The sequence below is a fragment of the Phaenicophaeus curvirostris genome, chromosome 4 (genome assembly GCF_032191515.1).
Source record: "Phaenicophaeus curvirostris isolate KB17595 chromosome 4, BPBGC_Pcur_1.0, whole genome shotgun sequence".
Taxonomy (NCBI): Eukaryota; Metazoa; Chordata; class Aves; order Cuculiformes; family Cuculidae; genus Phaenicophaeus; species Phaenicophaeus curvirostris.
In genome coordinates, this window is record NC_091395.1 from 78,870,896 (window position 1) to 78,888,872 (window position 17,977).

The following is a 17,977-nucleotide window of genomic DNA, read 5'->3' on the forward strand; positions in this document are numbered from 1 at the left end:
CTCTGCACCCACTACCATGGAGCCACCTCAGCGGGGGCACCGCCAGCGTCACCAGAGCCCCCCCAGCACTGGCGCAGCAATAACACAGCCCCACTTGCCCTGCTGAGCATCACTGCTCCCCGCATGCAGCCCCACAGCATCGGTGCCATCGCCTGCCCCACAGGGCCACCGCGGCAGGAGCACCAGCAGCATCCCTCAGCACCCCATCCCACCGTCCCCGCGCCCCTGTGGTGAGCCGGGAGCCCACGGCACAGCACTCACCCACGCCGTACTTCTCCTCCTTGGTGGGCAGCCAGGGCGCCATGGCTGGATGGGGACTGGGGCGGCTGCTGGTTCCTCCTGCTGCGCTCCCCGCGTCACGTGCCTGTCACCGGCTTGTGCAAACCTCCGCTTCCTCAACGTGCACCACGGGCACCCACACAACCACCCAGCACCCTGACACGCACCAGGGTGCTCAAGGATTCATGAAATGGGTTGGGTTGGAAGGGACCTCAAAGCCCATCCAGTCCCACCCCTGCCATGGGCAGGGACACCTCCCACTGGATCAGGGGCTCCAAGCCCCATCCAACCTGGCCTTGAACCCCTCCAGGGATGGGGCAGCCACCCCTGCTCTGGGCAGCCTGGTCCAGGGCCTCCCCATCCTCACAGGAGAACATTTCTCCCTAAGATCTCATCTCAATCTCCCCTCTTGCAGCTTTAAACCATTCCCCTCATCCTATCCATGCACTCCCTACACAAAAGCCCCTACATAGCTTTCCCGGAGCCCCTTTCCATACTGGAAACTGCTCTAAGGTCTCCCCACAGCCTTCTCTTCTCCTGGCTGAACAATCCCAACTCCCCCAGCCTGGCCTCGCCTCATACAGGAGGTTCTCCAGCCCTTGCATCATCTCCATGGTCTCCTCTGGATTCCTCCACCAGCTCCATGTCTTCCCTGTGCCGAGGACTCCAAAGCTGGACACAGGGCTCCAGGGGGGTCTCCCCAGAGCAGAGCAGAGGGGCAGGATCCCCTCCCTGGCCCTGGAGGGGCTTTGGGAAGGGATTGGATGCTTGGGATTGGATGGTCCCTGCTTTGGATGCAGCCCAGGACACGGGTGGTTCCTGGGCTTCGAGCACATTTTATCGGCTCACCTTGAGCTTCTCCTCCCCCAGCACCCCAAGTCCTTCTCAGGATTGCTCCAAATCTGTTCTCTGCCCAGCCTGGAGCTGTGTTTGGGATTGCCCTGACCCCAGCGCAGGATCTGTTTGATCCCCTTGCGATGGGGATGGAGCCCCTGGGACTCCAGTGGGACCTGGCTCGGCTGGGTGACCACAGGGGCGAGTGTCCAGCACTCCCCACAGACCCAGGGCCAGAGCGAGCAACAGTTTGGCCTCAACCACTTCCTTCCTCCTGCCTGCGAACCCCCCTGGCCGGCACCGCGACCCACAGCGCCGAGGCTCAGCCTGACGTATCCTCCCCACCCCAAGCTGCTGAAGGGGCTGCTGCTCTGCTGGAGAGGGGCCATGCGGAGGGCTGGTGGCCACTCCACGTTAGTGGCCACAGCAAACCCCACCTGAGCAGCAAAGATAATTAGAGGAGAATGAGTGATGATGTCTCTGCCACTCGTTTGCTTCTCAGGATGACCAAACTGACCCATGGTCACACCCTCCCCCACTCCTCCCACATACCAAGCAGGTATGTGCAGGTGCGGAACAAAAACAGACTCGGAGGTGGTCCTCAAAACACAAGTATTAATAAGATTTGTGAATTTTTGTGATGGAAACATCCCGATCTACGACCCTGGAAGGGATCTCTGGATTCCTACACACTGGTGGGGGTTGCACTACGATCCACTGTCCCTCCACCTTCGGAACCACCGAATAGAAAAGGTAAAAGAGATGGGCTGGCTGATACCCCAGATGATATCACTCCAGAACACTATAAGAGAATGAGAGGAGCAAGCATTAACTGGAGCGCCCTCTCAGCTGGTCCGACATCCCCCACGAGCACCAGAGCGTTTGCACAAACTTCACCCGCAGCAGCTTTGAGGAAACATCTAAAGACTCCGCCACTGAACCCCGTACAGGCCGTATAGTCCTTTTCCAAACCCTTATAGGATGCTAATATTGGTCTAGACTTTAATTCATGTTCTTGACTTAGAATTGTAACATTAGAGGTAATAAAATAAATGTTTAAATACAATTCTGGGTCCTACTCTGTCTACCAGGGCCTGGCCCCCCTCCCCCCCCACAAAGGGTCACCCCACCATGGGGACAGCCCCTCACCTCAAAGGGTCACCCCTGGATGCAGCCCCCCACCCCAATGGGTCACCGCACCAGGGGGACAGCCCCCCACCCCCCCAAAGGGTCACCCCTGGGTGAAGCCCCCCCCACAAAGGGTCACCCCACCATGGGGCTAGCCCCCCCCCAAAAGGTCACACCACATGGGAGCAGCCCCTCATCCCCAAAGGGTCACCCCACCATGGGGACAGCCCCTCACCCCCAAAGAGTCACAACACCAGGGGGGCAGCCACCCCCCCAAGGGTCACCCCACCATCAGGGCAGCCCCTCACCCCAAAGGGTCACCCCTGGGTGCAGCCCCTCACCCCCAAAGGGTCACCCCTGGGTGCAGCCCCTCACCCCCAAAGGGTCACCCCTGGCTACAGCCCCCCCCCCCAAAGGGTCACAACACCGTGGGGACAGCCCCCACCCCCCTAAAGGGTCAGCCCACCATCGGGGCAGCCCCCCACCCCAAAGGGTCACCCCTGGGTGCAGCCCCCCCCCCCAAAGGGTCACCCCACCGTGGGGACAGCCCCCCACCCCCCCTGGTCACCGCACCGTGGGGGCAGCGCTCCCCGCGGAGCCCCGGGGCTCGTTCCCCGCCGGCAACCGGGGCCCCCCCCTCGGTTCTGCCCCGGAGCCCGCGGGAGCTGCGGGCTCGTCCGCCGGTCTAGGAGCTCCACCTGCCGGGAGCTTGTGGGGCTCGGGAGCTGGACGCTCGGCACCGGAGGGGCCGGCACCAGGCCCCGCTCGGTCCGGTTAGGAGGGGCTGGACCCCGCTCGGCTCCGCTCGGCTCCGCTCGGCTCCGCTCGGCAGCGCTCGGGTCCGTTCGGCTCCGTTCGGCTGAGTTCGGCTCCCTTCGGCTCCGCTCGGCCCCGCCCCAACCCCCTGGATCGGGATCACGTGGCGGCGCGGGGTCACGTGACGCGGTGCCCAGCCCGGGGCGGCGGCGCAGGTGAGCGGGGCCGGAACCTGGACCGGAACCGGAACCGAAACCGGAACGGGGGCGCGGGTGCCCCCGCTCTCCCCCCGCCGGTACTCTCCCACCTCAGCCCGCCGGTACCGGTAGGGGCTCAGCACCGCCCCCTAGCCCCACTGTGACCCCAGCCGCCCGTCCCGCAGCTCCGGTACCGGTGCCTCCGGGGGTTCGGTACCGGCTCCCCCAGCCCTATCCCTGTCCCACCGGTACCGGGACCCCAGGGGTTGCGAGGCTCAGCGCCGCCCCTCCAGCACCTACTCACCGTCCCCTCCGCCGGTACCGGTGCCATAGGGGACTCAGGGCTGCCTCCTCCCCCTCACTTTCCTCCTAGCCCACCGGTACCGGTGCCACTGGGGGCTCAGCACAGCCTCCCCCCGCCCCATCGTGACCCCAGACCCCGTTGCACCTGTCCGCAGCTCCGGTGCCGGTGCCTGGGGGGTTCAGTACTGGTTCCCCCGGCCCCTGTTCCCCCTCGTCCCCGGTACTCCACCGGTACCGGCACTGGAGCCTTGGGAGGGCGCGGGGCTCGGCACCGGCCCCCCCCGCCCCACCGTGACCCCAGACGCCGTCCCGCTGTCCCCCAGCTCTGTGCCGGGCTCCCCGCCATGGCCGGCTGTGCGGCTCCCGGCTCCCCACCGCGACACAGCGTTACCGGCTCCGCTCCCGAGGAGGAGGAGGAGGAGGATGAAGGCAGCGGCAGGGACCTGGAGGTGAATCCCTACGACGGGCTGCCCTTCTCCTCCCGCTACTATGAGCTCCTGCGGCAGCGCCGGGACCTCCCCGTCTGGAGTACCAAGTACAGCTTCATGGAGCACCTGGAAGGTGACAGCGGCATCGTCCTGGTGTCTGGGCCCCCTGGCACCGGCAAGAGCACCCAGGTGAGCCGTGTCGGAGTGGCCGGAGAGGCCGTGCTGCCGCCTGGGAGCACGGGATGGGGCTGCAGTGCCAGCTGCTCTGCTGGCAGCCTCGCTCCGTGCCCACTGAGCATCCCGTCCCGGACCCCCCAGCGGTGTCGGAGCCTGAGCTGGGGACGGAGCGGGCAACAGGCTCAGGGGGATTTTGTTTCTTCCACGGAAGTTGGGAGCGGTGAGCGCGGCACAGATGCGGAGCCAGCTGCTCTGCGAACAGCCACACTCCGTTCCCAACTTAGCGTCCCAGCCCAGACCCCACGGCAGCGCCAGAGCTCGTGGCGGAGCTGACAGGCTGATGAGCCCGGTGGGGTTTTGGCTCCAGCACGGAAGCTGGGAGCGTGTGGCTGCGGTGAGCTCGGCATGGGCGTGGGGCCAGGCGGCAGCGTGACGGGATGTGCCAGGGCAGGCACCGGGGCCGCAGGCAAAGCCTTGGCACACGCCGGGAGAGCTGCCACGGCGGGTCCGGGAGCAGCTGCTGTGGCGGCACGGGGTGTTGAGCGCAGGGAGAGGGCAGCGGCCTTTCCCGGAGCTGCACTGGGGCAACTGGAATGGACGGTGCTGGGTCTGGGTGCCAGGATCCTGCTCGCCTGGGGAGCTGCCCCATCGACAGCTCCAGCTGCGGCGCTGGCGTCATGTAGACTTTGACCGGAGCGGGGAAGGCCTGGAAGTGACGGGAGCTGGATTGCTGCTGGACTCGGGAGCTATCGGGGTGCTGGCAGCGGGATTGAGGCCCCCTCCCTTGGGCGTCACTGTGCTGCACCACGGGCCTGGGCTTGGCTGATCCACAGGAGCCAGGGTGGGGAATAACGCCCCAGGCAGACTGGAGGCGTGGATAGATCCGTCAAAGATCGAGAAACAGACTCAGGTTGGGCCAGGGGAGGGTTAGACTGGATATTGGGAACAATTCCTGCCCTGACAGAGGTTGCCCGGGGCAGTGTGGGAGACCCCATTCCTGGAGAGGTTCAAACCCCGCGTGGCCGTGGCACTTGGGGACAGGGTTTGGTTACACAGAGGGGTAGGACTGGATGAGTTTGGAGTGCTTTTCCAACCTCAGTGATTCCGTGGTTCCCTGATGCTCCAACCCCTGCCCCGGACTCGTGGTGGCTGCAGGGTCTGGATATCGCAGAGTTCCTCTGCTCTGAGCCAAGCTCAACCCGGATCTGCCCTGGAGGGGTGACAGAAGAGGCGGGGGAGGTTGGAAGGAACCGCAGCCATTGGCTCATCCCACTGTGCTCGAGGGCTGGGTAGAGGTGAAGCCCGTTGTTAGGACATTGTGGAACATGGCCCTGTGGATGTGAGCTGGCAGCACAGCACCAAGCCAGCAGCGCTGGCCCAGGCAGCACCACATGGATCCCTCAGCCCCTTTTTCCCTGGGCAACTGGGGGCAGAGAGGTCGGACGCATTATCCCGTGTCCCTAATGGAGAAATGGGGATGTGGTACCCCATTAGGAGGCAAGAAGGGGTGGCCGTGGGGCGATGATGAGGCTGTGGGGCTCATACTAGGGGTGCTGGAGCTCAGAAGCACTGGTCCTGGAGAGGAAAGGTTCCTCTAGAACTCCCATATGGTCTCTAGTCCAGTGGATCCTACAGCCAGATCCCAAGAGGCTGCCATGGGGAGGGACCCTCAGCCCTTCCATGGGCTCCCCGATAGGAAGGGTCCATCCCAGTGCCCTCGGCCACGCTGTCCCCACCCTGACTAATGTTCCATGCCTGCAGATCCCGCAGTGGTGTGCAGAATACGCCCTGTCCCAGCAGTTTGCGCACGGGCTGGTGGCCTGCACGCAGCCCCACAGCCTGGCCGCCCTCAGCCTCGCCCTGCGCGTGGCCGACGAGATGGACCTCAACCTAGGGCACGAGGTGGGGTATTGTGTCCCGCACGACGACTGCTGCACCACCGAGACCATCCTCAGGTACGGGAACAGGGGCAGCAGTGCCCGTCATGCCATGCTCTAATCCCGCTGAGCTCCCCAGCCACAGCGTAATCCCTTAAGCCAGCCTGGCCTCATTCCTGCTGTGGAGAGAGGGCTCTTGCTGTGGGGAGGGGGCTTCACTGGGTGCTTCTGCCATGGGGAGGGGGTTCCAGCCATGGGGAGGGGGGGTTCCTACCGTGGGGAGGAGGTCCCATAGTGATGACAAAGGCTCCTGCCATAGGGAAGGGGGTTCCTGGCATGGGGAGGCGGCTCCCGGTGTGGAAAAGGGGCTGCGCTGGGTTGGGGGGTGCTGGTGGGTCCCTGCGGTGACAGATTGGTTGGCGCAGGTTCTGCTCGGACACGGTGCTGCTGCGGGAGCTGACGTCGGAGCCGCTTCTCCGGCAGTACGGCGTGGTGGTGCTGGACGAGGTGCAGGAGCGCACGGTGCCAACGGACGCGCTGCTGGGGCTGTTGAAGGACGTCCTGCGCCAGCGCCCCGCGCTCCGGCTGGTGGTTCTCACCTCGCCAGACACGGAGCCACAGCTCCGAGCTTTCTGCGGGGACCCCCCTGTGGTGCGTGTGCCGGTGGCCGGACCCCTGCCCTGCCTGCTCTACCGGGAGCCACCGGTGCACGGGCGCGTGGCCGCTGCCTGCCAGGCTGTGCTGGACATCCACCGGCGCCGGGAGCCTGGAGACATCCTGGTTTTCCTGGCCAGCGAGGAGGTGGGCTCGTAGATTTGCCGTGTGTTAGGGGGAACTGGGAGGGCTGGGGCTCTGTTGCAGAGTGGCTGCAGACAACGAGTGGGATCCAGGGTCTTCCACAGGATCCCAGGAAGGGCCCTCTGGAGCCCATCCAGTCCTACTGCTGCTCCAGCAGGAGCACCTCCAGTTGCGCAGGATCACATCCAGGCAGGTTGGGATTTCTCTGGAGAAGGAGAGTCCACACCTCCCTGGGCAGTCGCTTCCAGGGCTCTGGCACCTGCTTAGGGGAGTTTTCCCTCATGTCCAGACAGAACTTCCCAGTTCCAGTTTGTGCTGGTGCCCCTTTTCCTGTCACTGGGCAATACGGAGCAGAGTCCAGCCCCGTCTCCTGCCCCTGTCCTTTGCATATATATATATCAGCATGGATGGGAGCCCCTCTTCAGGCTGGACAGACCCAGGGCTCCCAGCCTTTTTTCCTGAATACTCCAGTCCCTCCTCATCTCCGTGCCCACCACTGGGCTCTCTCCAGTCATTCCTGTCCTTTCTGGAGCTGGGGAGCCCAACACTGGACACAGGATCCGGAAGGCAGAGCCCTCCCTGAGGCAGAGCAGAGGGAGGAGAACCCCACTTGCCTGCTCCCCATATTCCTCTCCATGCATCCCGGGATCCCCTTGGCCATGAGCGCACATTCCTGGCTCATGGTCAGCTTGGTGTTCACCAGGATCCCATCTCCTTCTCCTCAGAGTTGCTTCCCAGCCAGTCCATCCCAACCTGTCCCATTCCATGGGGTTGTTCCTCCCTGGATGACAGGCTCTGTGCCTCCCGTTGTGGAGTTCCATTAGGTTCCTCTCCGCCTGGCATTCCAGCTGGTCTGGGTCCTGGGGATGTGGCTGCTTTGGTGTTGCTGGGCGTCACTCACATCCCTGTCCTTCCCTAGGAGATCTCGGAGTGCTGCGGGGCCATCCAGCGGGAAGTGGTGGCTCTCAGCCCGGCGCTGGGCATGCTGCTGGTCCTGCCGCTGCATCCCGGCGTGGGCCGCGCAGTGCAGCGGGTGTACGAGGTGCTGGAGCCGCGCGGCCAGGAGAGGCGCGTGCTCGTCACCCATGGGCTGGCAGAATCCTCCTTCTCCACGGGGAACGTGCGCTTCGTCATCGACTCCGGGCTGGAGCTGCGCAGCGTGAGTGGGACAGGGCAGTGGGATTTGGATGCACCTGACAGTGCCGGAGACATGGGGATGGGGGCATTCGCATTGCTGGCTCAGCCTAGATCCTGCTGTGATGCTCTGGGCCAGGGAATGCTGCGCAGGGATCGGTGTCTGCCCCAGAGAGCTGGTGGCCTTGGGAATAGCGCGCAGGGAGCAGGATCTGCCCCAGGGAGCTGATGGCACCGGGAACACTATGCAGGGAGTGGGATCTGCCCCAGGGAGCTGGCGGTGGCAGCAGTGGGATGGAAAAGCCTTGCGAAAAGTTGGGATGACTTGTCACGGCCTTGCTTCTAGGTCTATAACCCCCGCATCCGGGCAGAATCCCAGGTGCTGCGGCCGATCAGCAAGAGCCAGGCAGAGGCACGGATGCAGCGAGCTACTGGCAGCCCCCCAGGTGAGGTCCCAGGATGCGCTTCTAGCCAGAGAGGCAAGCTTCTAGCCAGTCCTGGCAAGTCAGGACTCCAGCTGGAGAGGGCTCTTGTTCTTCTGTGTTGGAGCTCCAGGCTGTCCTGCCTGTGCTTCCTGCCCTTCCCTGGCCTCCATCCCTGCGGCTGCCCCGGCTCATGGCCCCTCTCTGGCAGGGACCTGCCTGCGCCTCTACTCAGAGGCGTTCTATGAGCAGCGGCTGCCACCCAGCCCCGCACCCCACATCAGCGAGACCAGCCTGAGCCGTCTGGTGCTGCTGCTGAAGCGCCTGGACATCGCTGACATGGGCCAGTGCGACTTCCTTGACCGGCCAGGTAGGAATTATGGGCATGGAGGAACCAGGGGGCAGGAGCGGAGGGGCTGGAGGCCACGGATGCGGCTGTCACTGCGTACCAGAGTACGCAGAGTACGGCACCTCTGGGTGCCGGAGGTGGCTGGGCAGAGCTCTCTGCTCCGGGACGCCAACTGACATGCTGCCACAGCCCCCGAGTCGCTGATGCAGGCGCTGGAGGACCTGGACTACCTGGCAGCCCTGGACGATGATGGGAACCTCTCGGAGGTGGGGATCATCATGTCAGAGTTCCCACTGGACCCGCAGCTGGCCAAGGCGCTCATCGCCTCCTGCGAGTTTGACTGCGTGGAAGAAATGGTCACCCTGGCTGCCATGCTCACAGGTACCGTTCCCAGGGACTGGAAGCTGCCTCTGCCACTGGCACAGGGCATGGCACAGCCCCGGCAGAGCTGGTGCTGGTGTTGGTGGTGCCGGGGCCTCCTGGTGACGTTCCCTGTGCACTGTTCCCAGTCTCCCCCTGCTTTGTGTCTCCTTCCTCGCACCTGGAGGAGGCTGTGACCGCACGCCGGCGGGCGCTGCTCCACCCAGACGGAGACCACTTCACCCTCATCAACATCTTCAACATCTTCCAGCAGCGTGAGTGCCCCGGGCTGAGCATCCCTTGGTTCTCCTGTGAGTTCCTTCGGGTATCCCACGGCTCCCTCGGGTCTCCAGTTCCTTTTGAGGGAAGCACTGAAGCTGCATTCATTACCACGTCCAGGAGCCCCAGCCCAGCTGTGCAGGGGTCCTGACCCTGGCCTCGCCATGGTTTCCATCCCCGCTGCATTGAGGGAATGTGGTCTGGGAGCTGCTGTGCCTGGTTCCACATCCCATGAGCCCCCAGCCCATCCACATCCATGCAGGGTCTTTGCTCTCCTGATCCTGTCCCCATGGTGCTGATCCCGCTCTCCCATTCCCATCCCTGCATCACTGATCCCCCCTCTCCCAGTCTCCTGGCAGTGCTAATCCCACTCTGCAGTTCCCATCCCTGGGCACCGGTCCCACTGTCCTCCATCCCTCCCTGCGGCGCTGATCCCGCTCTTGGCTTTCCCTCCCCACGGTGCTGATCCTGCTCGCCCCATCCGAATCTCCCCAGTGCTTATCCCGCTCTCTCCCTGGCACTGATCCCTTTCTCCCATTCCTGAACTGCAGCGCTGATCCCTCTCTCCCCGCAGACCACGCGGACGAGGGCTGGTGCCGCAAGCATGGGCTGAGCTGGGATGCGCTCCGGCTGGCCAGCGTTGTCCGTGCGGAGCTGCTGGATGTGATGCGTCGCATTGAGCTGCCGGTCTCACCTCCCGCCTTCGGCACCGACGCCAACGTCCTCAACATCCAGCGGGCGCTCATCTCCGGGTACTTCCTCAAGGTAGGATGAGGTGGAGGCTCTCTGGGGCCTGGCCACAGGGCAGGGGCCGTGCCAGCTGGTCCCGCTCTCGTTCCGCTCTGTTCCCCAGGTGGCCCGGGACATCGACGGCTCTGGTAACTACGTGATGCTGACGCACAAGCATGTGGCCCACCTGCCCGCCAGCTGCTGTTACCTGCAGCGTCGGCCCCCGCAGCGCCCGCCCACCTGGGTGCTTTATCACGAGTTCACCATCTCCCAGGACAACTGTCTTCGTGTCGTCTCCGAGATCCAACCCCAAATGTGAGCATCTTGGAGATGGGCAGGAACGGGGTCACATCCAGGATGTGTTCCAGCAGGGGAACAGACCTGGGGAAGGGGCTGGAGCCCAGGGGTTCTGGGAGCGGTGAGGGAATGGGTTTGTTCAGCCTGGAGGAGGCTGAGGGGAGAACTTCTTGTCATGTGCAGCTCCTGAAAGGAGGTTGTGGTGAGGTGGGTGCTGGGCTCCTCTCCCAAGTGGTAGAACTTCAGCACACGAAGGACATTAATCTGTTGGAGCGAGTCCAGAGGAGGCCAAGGAGATGATCCGAGGGCTGGAGCACCTCCTGTATGAGGCCAGGCTGGGAGAATTGGGGTTGTTCAGCCTGGAGAAGAGAAGGCTCCAGGGAGACCTTAGAGCAGCTTCCAGTATGGAAATGGGCTCCAGGAAAGCTGGGGAGGGGCTCTGGATCAGGGAGTGCAGGGATAGGATGAAGGGAACGGTTTTGAGCTGAAAGAGGGGAGATTGAGGTGAGGTCTGAGGGAGAAATGTTTTGCTGTGAGGGTGGGGAGGCCCTGGCCCAGGCTGCCCAGAGCAGGGGTGGCTGCCCCGTCCCTGGAGGGGTTCAAGGCCAAGTTGGATGGGGCTTGGAGCGACCGGATTCTGTGGGAGGTGTCCCTGCCCATGGTGGGGGGAGAACTGGATGGGCTTCGGGTTCCCCTCCGGCCCAAACCACCCGATGATTCTGTGATGGGATGAAAGAAATGGCCTCAAGTTGTGCCAGGCAGGTTTAGTTTGGATATTGGGAACAACTCCTTCCCTGGCAGAGAGTTGAAGCCCTGGCAGAGGCTGCCCAGAGCAGTGGGGGAGCCCCCACTCCTGGATGGGTTTAAACCCTGCATGGCCGTGGCACCCAGGGACAGGATTCACTTGGCTCCCAGGTGCTGGGCTGGCATGAGGCTGGATGAGCTTGGAGGGTTTTTCCAGCCCTAATGATTCCGTGCTGCCTTGTCTGGTCCCTCTCCTGGGGGCTCGGTGGGGCAGGCAGGGGCAGCCCCAGTCTGGGGAGCTGGGAGGCTGCTCCCAGCCGCTCCCTGAATCCCGGTCCTCGCAGGCTGGTGGAGCTGGCACCCCAGTACTACCTGAGCAACCTCCCACCCAGCGAGAGCCGGGACCTGCTGATGGAGCTGCGTGAGAAGGTGGCAGCCGCCGAGGATGAACCGGCCGTGCCAGAGCCGCTGGGAGAGGCGGCAGGCGAGGAGGATGAGGACAGGGATGTCTGCGTACTGCAGTGAGCCGGAGCCACCGGAGCCTCCGCACCAGGGCTGCCTGGGCTGGGCTGTGTCCGCCGGGAGCCAGAGAGCCTGGAGGAGCCGTGCAACGGCCGTCGTGTTCCCAGGGAGGCAGAGACAGAGCCTGCAGCGGCCGTGGGGCCAGCAGGACACAAGCCGGGACTGAGCCCAGTCTGGGGGAGCGCTGGCCATGAGCCCAGGGGGTGTGGGACCCTTCCCACCTGGACTCCATCATCCCAGGCATTCCCGTGGGGCTGATCCTGCTCCTGCCACAGCTCAGGAGCAGCATCTGAGGGGCTGCCCGAGGGATCTCTCCTGTATAAAGTTTGGTGATCTTTGCTCATGGCCTCGCATCTGTGCTTGCGGCCAGGTGGAGCTCCATCCTGGGGTCTCCACCTGCAGCCAGGGTGGGCTCCATCCCCTCCTGGGAGTCCGGGGGGCAGGGGTTCTGTCCCACCCTGGGGACCCACCTACCATGGGGTGGGGGCTTCACCCTCCCCAGGGGTCCTGTCTGTAGTGGGGCTCAGTCCCATCCTGGGGGTCACCACACCCGTAGGGGGGTTTCTGTGCCTGAGGCACCTCTGGCTCCCCCCGCCCTGCTGAGGGGATCCCTGCCCTTTGCTCCAGGCCTTCCCCTCGGCGGCCACGCTTGCTTCTCCAGAAGCAGAGGGGAAGCTGCGGCTGGCTGGGTGGCAGCCAGGATACGCAAACCACCTACATCCCACTGCTCAGGGGTCCCGCCTTCCCACTGCGGCATCCCCTCTGGCTTTCCAGACAGTCCCACTTCTCTGTGGCTCCCAGGTACTGTGGAAAGGGGTGCAATCCAGCAGGTGCTGAGCTCCAGAGGAGTGGATGCTGTTATCCAGCGGGTGCTGAGCTCCAGCGAGTCCTGCCTACCCTGTGGCCCCCTAGCACCATGACCAAGGGCTGTGATCCATAGGAGTGGGTGCTGAGCTCCAGAGGAGCGGATGCTGTGATCCAGTGGGTGCTGAGTTCCCGAGGAGCAGATGCTGTGCTCCAGTGGGTGCTGAGCTCCAGAGGAGCAGATGCTGTGATCCAGTGGGTGTTGAGCTCCAGAGGAGTAGATGCTTTGATCCAACAGGTGCTGAGCTCCAGAGGAGCGGATGCTGTGATCCAGTGGGTGCTGAGTTGAGTTCCCGAGGAGGAGATGCTGTACTCCAGTGGGTGTTGAGCTCCAGAGGAGCGGATGCTGTGATCCAGTGGGTGCTGAGCTCCAGAGGCGCAGATGCTGTGATCCAGTGGGTGCTGAGCTCCAGCCCTAGCTCAGGATGGAGCTCCACTCCAGCCCACGCGTGGGGCTCCACTGTTCCTGAGAAGAGGTGCGGGGGCTCTGCGGCCTCGTTCCTACCACAGCACCCCAGAGGTGAGGCTGGGGACCGCCCTGCAGCCTCCACTCAGTACCAACTTCCCTTGGCTTTCTAGGAACTCCAGAAAGTACAGCAGACAGAGCAGCCTCCACAGTCGTGGCTGGTGCTGAGCAGAGGCAGCAGAGCTGGACTGGTGGCTCCGGCTCCCACCTCCCCATCCCGTGGGACAAGGGCACCTGGGTGGGTGCAGCTCCCCCAGCCCCCAGGGTCCCACCTGGCAAGCAGTGCTGGGACACGGTGCTCCCTCCGTGGGGCTCCGTGCAGCAAGGGGAACCTGGGGCTGGTGCTGGGGCTCAGGACTGCTCTGCAGGCACTGGGAGCATCCGAGGCTCCAGCACCATCCCAGGTATCCAGCGCTGCCCCTTGGCTCAGCGCTTCTGAGGGGGGAATCCATCCTGACCACCCCAGTGATGCCTGTGGGCAGGATGGGTCCTGGGTGCCCCCCAGCTGGTGCTGGAGTTCAGGAACGCTCTCTGGGAGCTGGGAGCACCCAGGGCTTCAGCACCATCCCAGGTACCCAGTCCTGACTGCCCCTGCCATGTCCATGGGCAGTGGATCCTGGATGTCCCCCAGTCTTGATGTGCAAACTCTCAGCCCGTCCTGGTGCTCAGGACCACTCTGCAGGAGCTGGGGGCACCCAGGGCTCCAGCACCACTGCAGAAACCCAGCACTTCCCAGGAGGGGATCCATCCTGACTGCCCCATGGTGACCAGGGGCAGGATGGATCATGGGTGCCCCGTAGCCTTGATGTGCAAACCCCTAGCTGTTCCTGGTGCTCAGGACCCCTCTGCAGGAGCACCCAGGGCTCCAGCACCATCCCAGGAGGGGACGCATCCTGCCCAGTGATGCCCGTGGGTTGGGGGGCTGAGCGTGGGTCCTGGCCCACAGCCCCTCCCCGTGCTGCTTTCTCCTCTTCTGGGAACTGTGATGCTGCTGTGGTTTGGCTTCACCTCGGGGCAGCCCCGCGACGCCCTATAAACCCCGTCCCCCCAGCCCGCACCGAGCCCACCGGAGCAGCCCCGCGGCGCAGAGGTGAGGAGGGCTGGGGTCTGGCACCAGGGACCCCCGCGGGGGGCTGCTGCAGCCAGGAGGGTTGGAGGGTCCCCACTGCTGCCACCCCAGGGGCTCCGTCCCGGCTCAGGGCTGCCCACCTTCTCCTAGATGCTGGTGCTGGTGGTTCTGCTGCTGAGTCTCGCTGCTGCGGACGCCCTGACCGCCTTCCCCCCGAAGTGTGAGTCCTGCGCTGCTGTGATCCAGTGGGTGCTGAGCTCCAGTGGGTGCTGAGCTCCCAAGGAGCGGATGCTGTGCTCCAGCGGGTGCCGAGCTCCAAAGGAGTGGATGCTTTGGTCCAATGGATGCTGAGCTCCTGAGGAGCAGATGCTTTGATCCAGTGGACGCTGAGCTCCAGAGGAGCAGATGCTGTGCTCCAGCGGGTTTGGAGGGGGAACACGCTGGGGTAGGGGCTGCAGGAGCCCACAGTGCATGGAGGGACCAGGGAGCACCCGCATCCCTCTGATACGGGGAATGACAGCGTGCGATGGGGCAGCACTTCTGGGGTGGGGGAGTTAGACAGTGGGGATGAGTGATGGGGTGGGGAGGCGGATGCGGGGTGAGGGATCAGAGTGGGATGGATTTTAGGCTGAACATAGGAAAAAATATTTCACTGAAAGGGTCGTTGGGCACTGGCAGAGGCTGCCCAGGGAGGGGGTTGAGTCCCCTTCCCTGGAGGGGTTTAAGGGACGGGTGGACGAGGTGCTGAGGGACATGGGTTAGTGATTGATGGGAATGGTTAGACTCAATGATCCAGTGGGTCTTTTCCAGCCTGGTGATTCTATGTTTCTATGATGTGGATGAGGGATCAGGGCTGGATGGATGTGGGGCAGTGGTGATAGACTGGGGCTGGGGTCTGCGGGGAAGGACAGATGCGATGGGTCAGGACGAGGGGCATGTGCTCCTCACACCACACCCCATCCCTGACCCCAGGCTCTGCTTCCCCTCTCCAGTCCAGGTGGGGAAGCTGAACGGGGATGTGGTGGTGAAGTGCGACACCTCAGAGCCGTGGGTGACTTGGACGCTGGACGGGGACCCCGAGCCCATGGCTGAGCTGGTGGTCGAGGGACGGACCCTCACCATCCGGGGCTTGGACCAGCCAGCCACGGGCAACTACAGCTGCTGGGCTGGTCCTGTCCTGCTGGACACAACCTACGTGGTGGTCAGCGATGCCCGTACGTGGGGTCAGCAGGGCTTGTAGCAGGCTGGGGCGAGGGAGGAGTGGGTGATGGGGTGAGTTGGGTGTGGGGGATGCAGGGAGGAGGGGATGCAGAGACAGCTGGGGATGCAGGGAGATGGGGATGCGGGGAGGGGGACACAGGGAGCTGGGGATGTGAGGGAAATAAAGGGAGGTGGGGATGCAGGAAGGGATGTAGGGAGCTGGAGGCGTGGGGGGATGCAGGAAGATGGGGATATGGGGGGATACAGGGAGCTGGGGATGCAGGGAGATGGGGATGGGGTTGGTGGAGGGAGCTCGGGGCGTGGGGGAGATGCAGGAAGATGAGGATGCGGGGAGAGGGGACACAGGGAGCTGAGTATGTGGAGGGAGGAGACACAGGGAGATGGAGATGTGAGGGAAACAAAGGGAGGTGGGGATGTGGGGAGGGATGTAGGGAGCTGGAGGTGTGTGGGGATGCAGGAAGATGGGGATATGGGGGGATACAGGGAGCTGGGGATGCAGGAGATGCTGGTGCAGCTCCAGACGTTTGTGCATGGCCCACGAGGGTGCTGGGGAGCACAGAGGGTCCCCAGGAGCAGCCTCAGCTGTGCCATGCAGCCCCCTGAGCCGTCGTCCCTCGGCCTCGCCAGGCGAGGAGGGGGTGAACGTCTCCTGCCAGGCTGAGTCCTACCGCGGCTCCTTCCACTGCTTCTGGTCCTGGCCTCACTCCGCCGTCTTCCGCGCCCGTCTCACGCGCAGGTGGGTACCTGGGGGACCCGCACCCTGACCCCAGCCCCACGGCCGCCCAGCTCTCACACCCGCCTTCCCCCTGCAGTGACGGTTCCTCGGGCGAGTGGGTGCCGGTGTCCGGCCACCGCGGCCGGTTCAGTGCCGGCTTCACGGACCCCTCCTTCTGCCCCTTCGCCGAGGAGCTGCACCCACTGCAGCTGCAGCTTGAGGGGCTCTCGGACACCTCCTACCTCAACTTCTCTGTCCACTTCTTCATCCGTGATATCGGTGAGCTCAGACAGGCAACAGTGGGGTCTGGGGACATCCTTGGGGTCTGGGGACATCCTTGTGGCACTGGGGGTATCCTCAGGTGCTGGGGCCATCCTCAGGGTGCTGGAGATGTCCTTGGGGTGCATCTCAGGATTTGGGGGCATCCTTAGTTGCTGGAGGCATCTTCTGGGTGTTGGAGGTGTTCTCAGGGTGCAGGGGCCATTCTCGGGGTGCTGGAGGTGTCCTTGGGGGCATCTCAGGCTTTGGGGGCACTCTCAGGGTGCTGGGTCCCCGTGGGGAGCACTCAGCCGCAGGGCTGGGCAGCGCTGCCCGGTGTTGAGCCCCGCTGTGCCCACAGTGCGGCCCGACCCGCCGCAGGAGCTGACCGTGCAGCGGCGTGGGGAGCAGCTCCACCTCACCTGGGCCCCCCCGGCCTCCTGGCCGCTCCCCAAGTCCTACTTCGCTCTGCTCTACCGGCTGCAGTATGAACTGCCCAACGGCACCCAGGTAACAGCGGGTTGTGCCACATCTACAGCCCCGCATCCTCGCTCCGCTGTGCTCACCCTGTCCCAGTCCCAGCCTGGACCCTTCCCTCTGCCCATGGACGTCACTGGGAACGGGGAATTGCCAGGAGCTCAGCAATGACCGCACTGTGCTGCTTCTTGGGGTAGTGAGTTGCCACCCCGGGCTCTCACTTCTGCTCTCCCCTTCCCCAGCATCGCTTCCCGGGTTGGGGAGCTGCCGCCGTCTCCCACTCCCAAGTCCCCTGACGCGCCTTCTACTTCTGCGCTGTCCCCACCTCCCCTCGCCTCCCACGTCACCCGTGCGGCTGCCCCCAGCCCGGGGTGCTCCCCGATACCCCATGTCCTGCCCCGCTCCGCAGGCTTTCCGCTACGTGGAGGGTGCAGAGGAGCTGGAGCTGCAGGAGCAAGCGCAGCGGGTGCGCATCAGCTGCCGGGACCCCTACGCCAACCCCGCCTGGAGCCCCTGGAGCGCCTGGAAGGTCATTGGTGCCGCCCGGCGCTGACCCTGCACTCAGACACCCCTCGCGCCCATCGCCGACCCCCTGTGTGGGCCTGTGGGGGAACCCCTGGTGCAGCAGCGCAGGCACCCACCTTCCCCTGCCTCGGTGTGGGATGGAAGAATCGTCAAATCACAGAATCACCAGGTTGGGAAAGACCCACCGGATCATCGAGTCCAACCATTCCCATCAAATACTGAACCATGCCCCTCAGCGCCTCATCCACTCGTCCCTTAAAAACCTCCAGGGAAGGTGACAAGAGGCTTTGTAGCCCAAATAAAGAGCTGAGCTTGGCTTTACTGGCCTCCTGTGTCCCCTCCCGTCCTGCTGGGTGCCCGGGGTGGCCCCTGTCACACACTGAGGCCAGGGGCTCGGCTCTGAATGGGGACAGCCCCGCTCCCCGCTGACCTGCCAGGGCACCCAGGCACCATGGACCCCCATGCTCCTCATCAGCCCCCCAGACCAGCCTCATTCTGGGGGGCTGCAGTGGAGCAGAGCCCCGAGCACTGGGGACAGTCCTGCTGGGGGGCTGCCCTGCACCATGGGGGCGGCTTCTGGGGGGCAGCACCACATCTTGGCTTGGATCAGACCCGGCGTGGCCAGCAGGGCCAGGGAGGTTCTTCTCCCTCTGGACTCGGCCCTGGGGAGACCGCTCCTCGAATCCTGGGGTCAGTTCTGGGCCCTCCCCACAAGAAGGATGTTGAGGCTCTGGAGCGAGTCCAGAGAAGAGCAACGAAGCTGGGAAAG

General features: G+C 64.3%; 3 protein-coding genes across 7 annotated transcripts in view; 2 read left to right on the plus strand and 1 right to left on the minus strand.

The window, feature by feature from the left end:
• LOC138720463 (dedicator of cytokinesis protein 2-like) overlaps window positions 1–393 on the minus strand; it is a 57,261-nt gene extending 56,868 nt beyond the window's left edge. For all 5 annotated transcript variants that reach the window (XR_011337406.1, XR_011337407.1, XM_069856697.1 and 2 more), the window contains exon 1: window positions 262–393. Coding sequence is in view for 3 of the 5 variants with exons in the window: in XM_069856697.1 (XP_069712798.1) it covers window positions 262–304 (43 nt within the window). In the remaining 2 variants the exon portion in view is untranslated. The remainder of the gene's footprint in view (window positions 1–261) is intronic.
• A 2,804-nt stretch (window positions 394–3,197) lies between these two features.
• On the plus strand, window positions 3,198–11,967 carry DQX1 (DEAQ-box RNA dependent ATPase 1). The gene is made up of 12 exons (XM_069856718.1): window positions 3,198–3,212; window positions 3,821–4,114; window positions 5,864–6,057; window positions 6,405–6,780; window positions 7,697–7,936; window positions 8,258–8,357; window positions 8,545–8,703; window positions 8,872–9,063; window positions 9,192–9,317; window positions 9,896–10,086; window positions 10,175–10,365; window positions 11,436–11,967. Exons 2-12 carry the CDS (start codon window positions 3,842–3,844, stop codon window positions 11,614–11,616), a joined length of 2,223 nt encoding a protein of 740 aa, XP_069712819.1. The 5' UTR covers window positions 3,198–3,212; window positions 3,821–3,841; the 3' UTR covers window positions 11,617–11,967.
• Window positions 11,968–13,285: 1,318 nt separating this feature from the next.
• LOC138719652 (interleukin-12 subunit beta-like) lies at window positions 13,286–17,236 on the plus strand. The gene is made up of 7 exons (XM_069854956.1): window positions 13,286–14,033; window positions 14,163–14,232; window positions 15,005–15,226; window positions 15,861–15,969; window positions 16,046–16,227; window positions 16,568–16,716; window positions 17,093–17,236. Exons 2-7 carry the CDS (start codon window positions 14,163–14,165, stop codon window positions 17,234–17,236), a joined length of 876 nt encoding a protein of 291 aa, XP_069711057.1. The 5' UTR covers window positions 13,286–14,033.
• The last annotated feature ends 741 nt before the right edge of the window (window positions 17,237–17,977 follow it).

Bases quoted from the DNA above. Each gene is read 5' to 3' on its own strand.
- DQX1 (XM_069856718.1), top strand. From the start codon at position 3,842: ATGGCCGGCTGTGCGGCTCCCGGCTCCCCACCGCGACACAGCGTTACC. The intron at 8,704-8,871 runs GTAGGAATTATG...ATGCTGCCACAG, and splicing joins CGACTTCCTTGACCGGCCAG to CCCCCGAGTCGCTGATGCAG. The intron at 9,064-9,191 runs GTACCGTTCCCA...CACTGTTCCCAG, and splicing joins CCTGGCTGCCATGCTCACAG to TCTCCCCCTGCTTTGTGTCT.
- LOC138719652 (XM_069854956.1), top strand. From the start codon at position 14,163: ATGCTGGTGCTGGTGGTTCTGCTGCTGAGTCTCGCTGCTGCGGACGCC. The intron at 15,970-16,045 runs GTGGGTACCTGG...TTCCCCCTGCAG, and splicing joins CGCGCCCGTCTCACGCGCAG to TGACGGTTCCTCGGGCGAGT. The intron at 16,228-16,567 runs GTGAGCTCAGAC...CTGTGCCCACAG, and splicing joins CTTCTTCATCCGTGATATCG to TGCGGCCCGACCCGCCGCAG.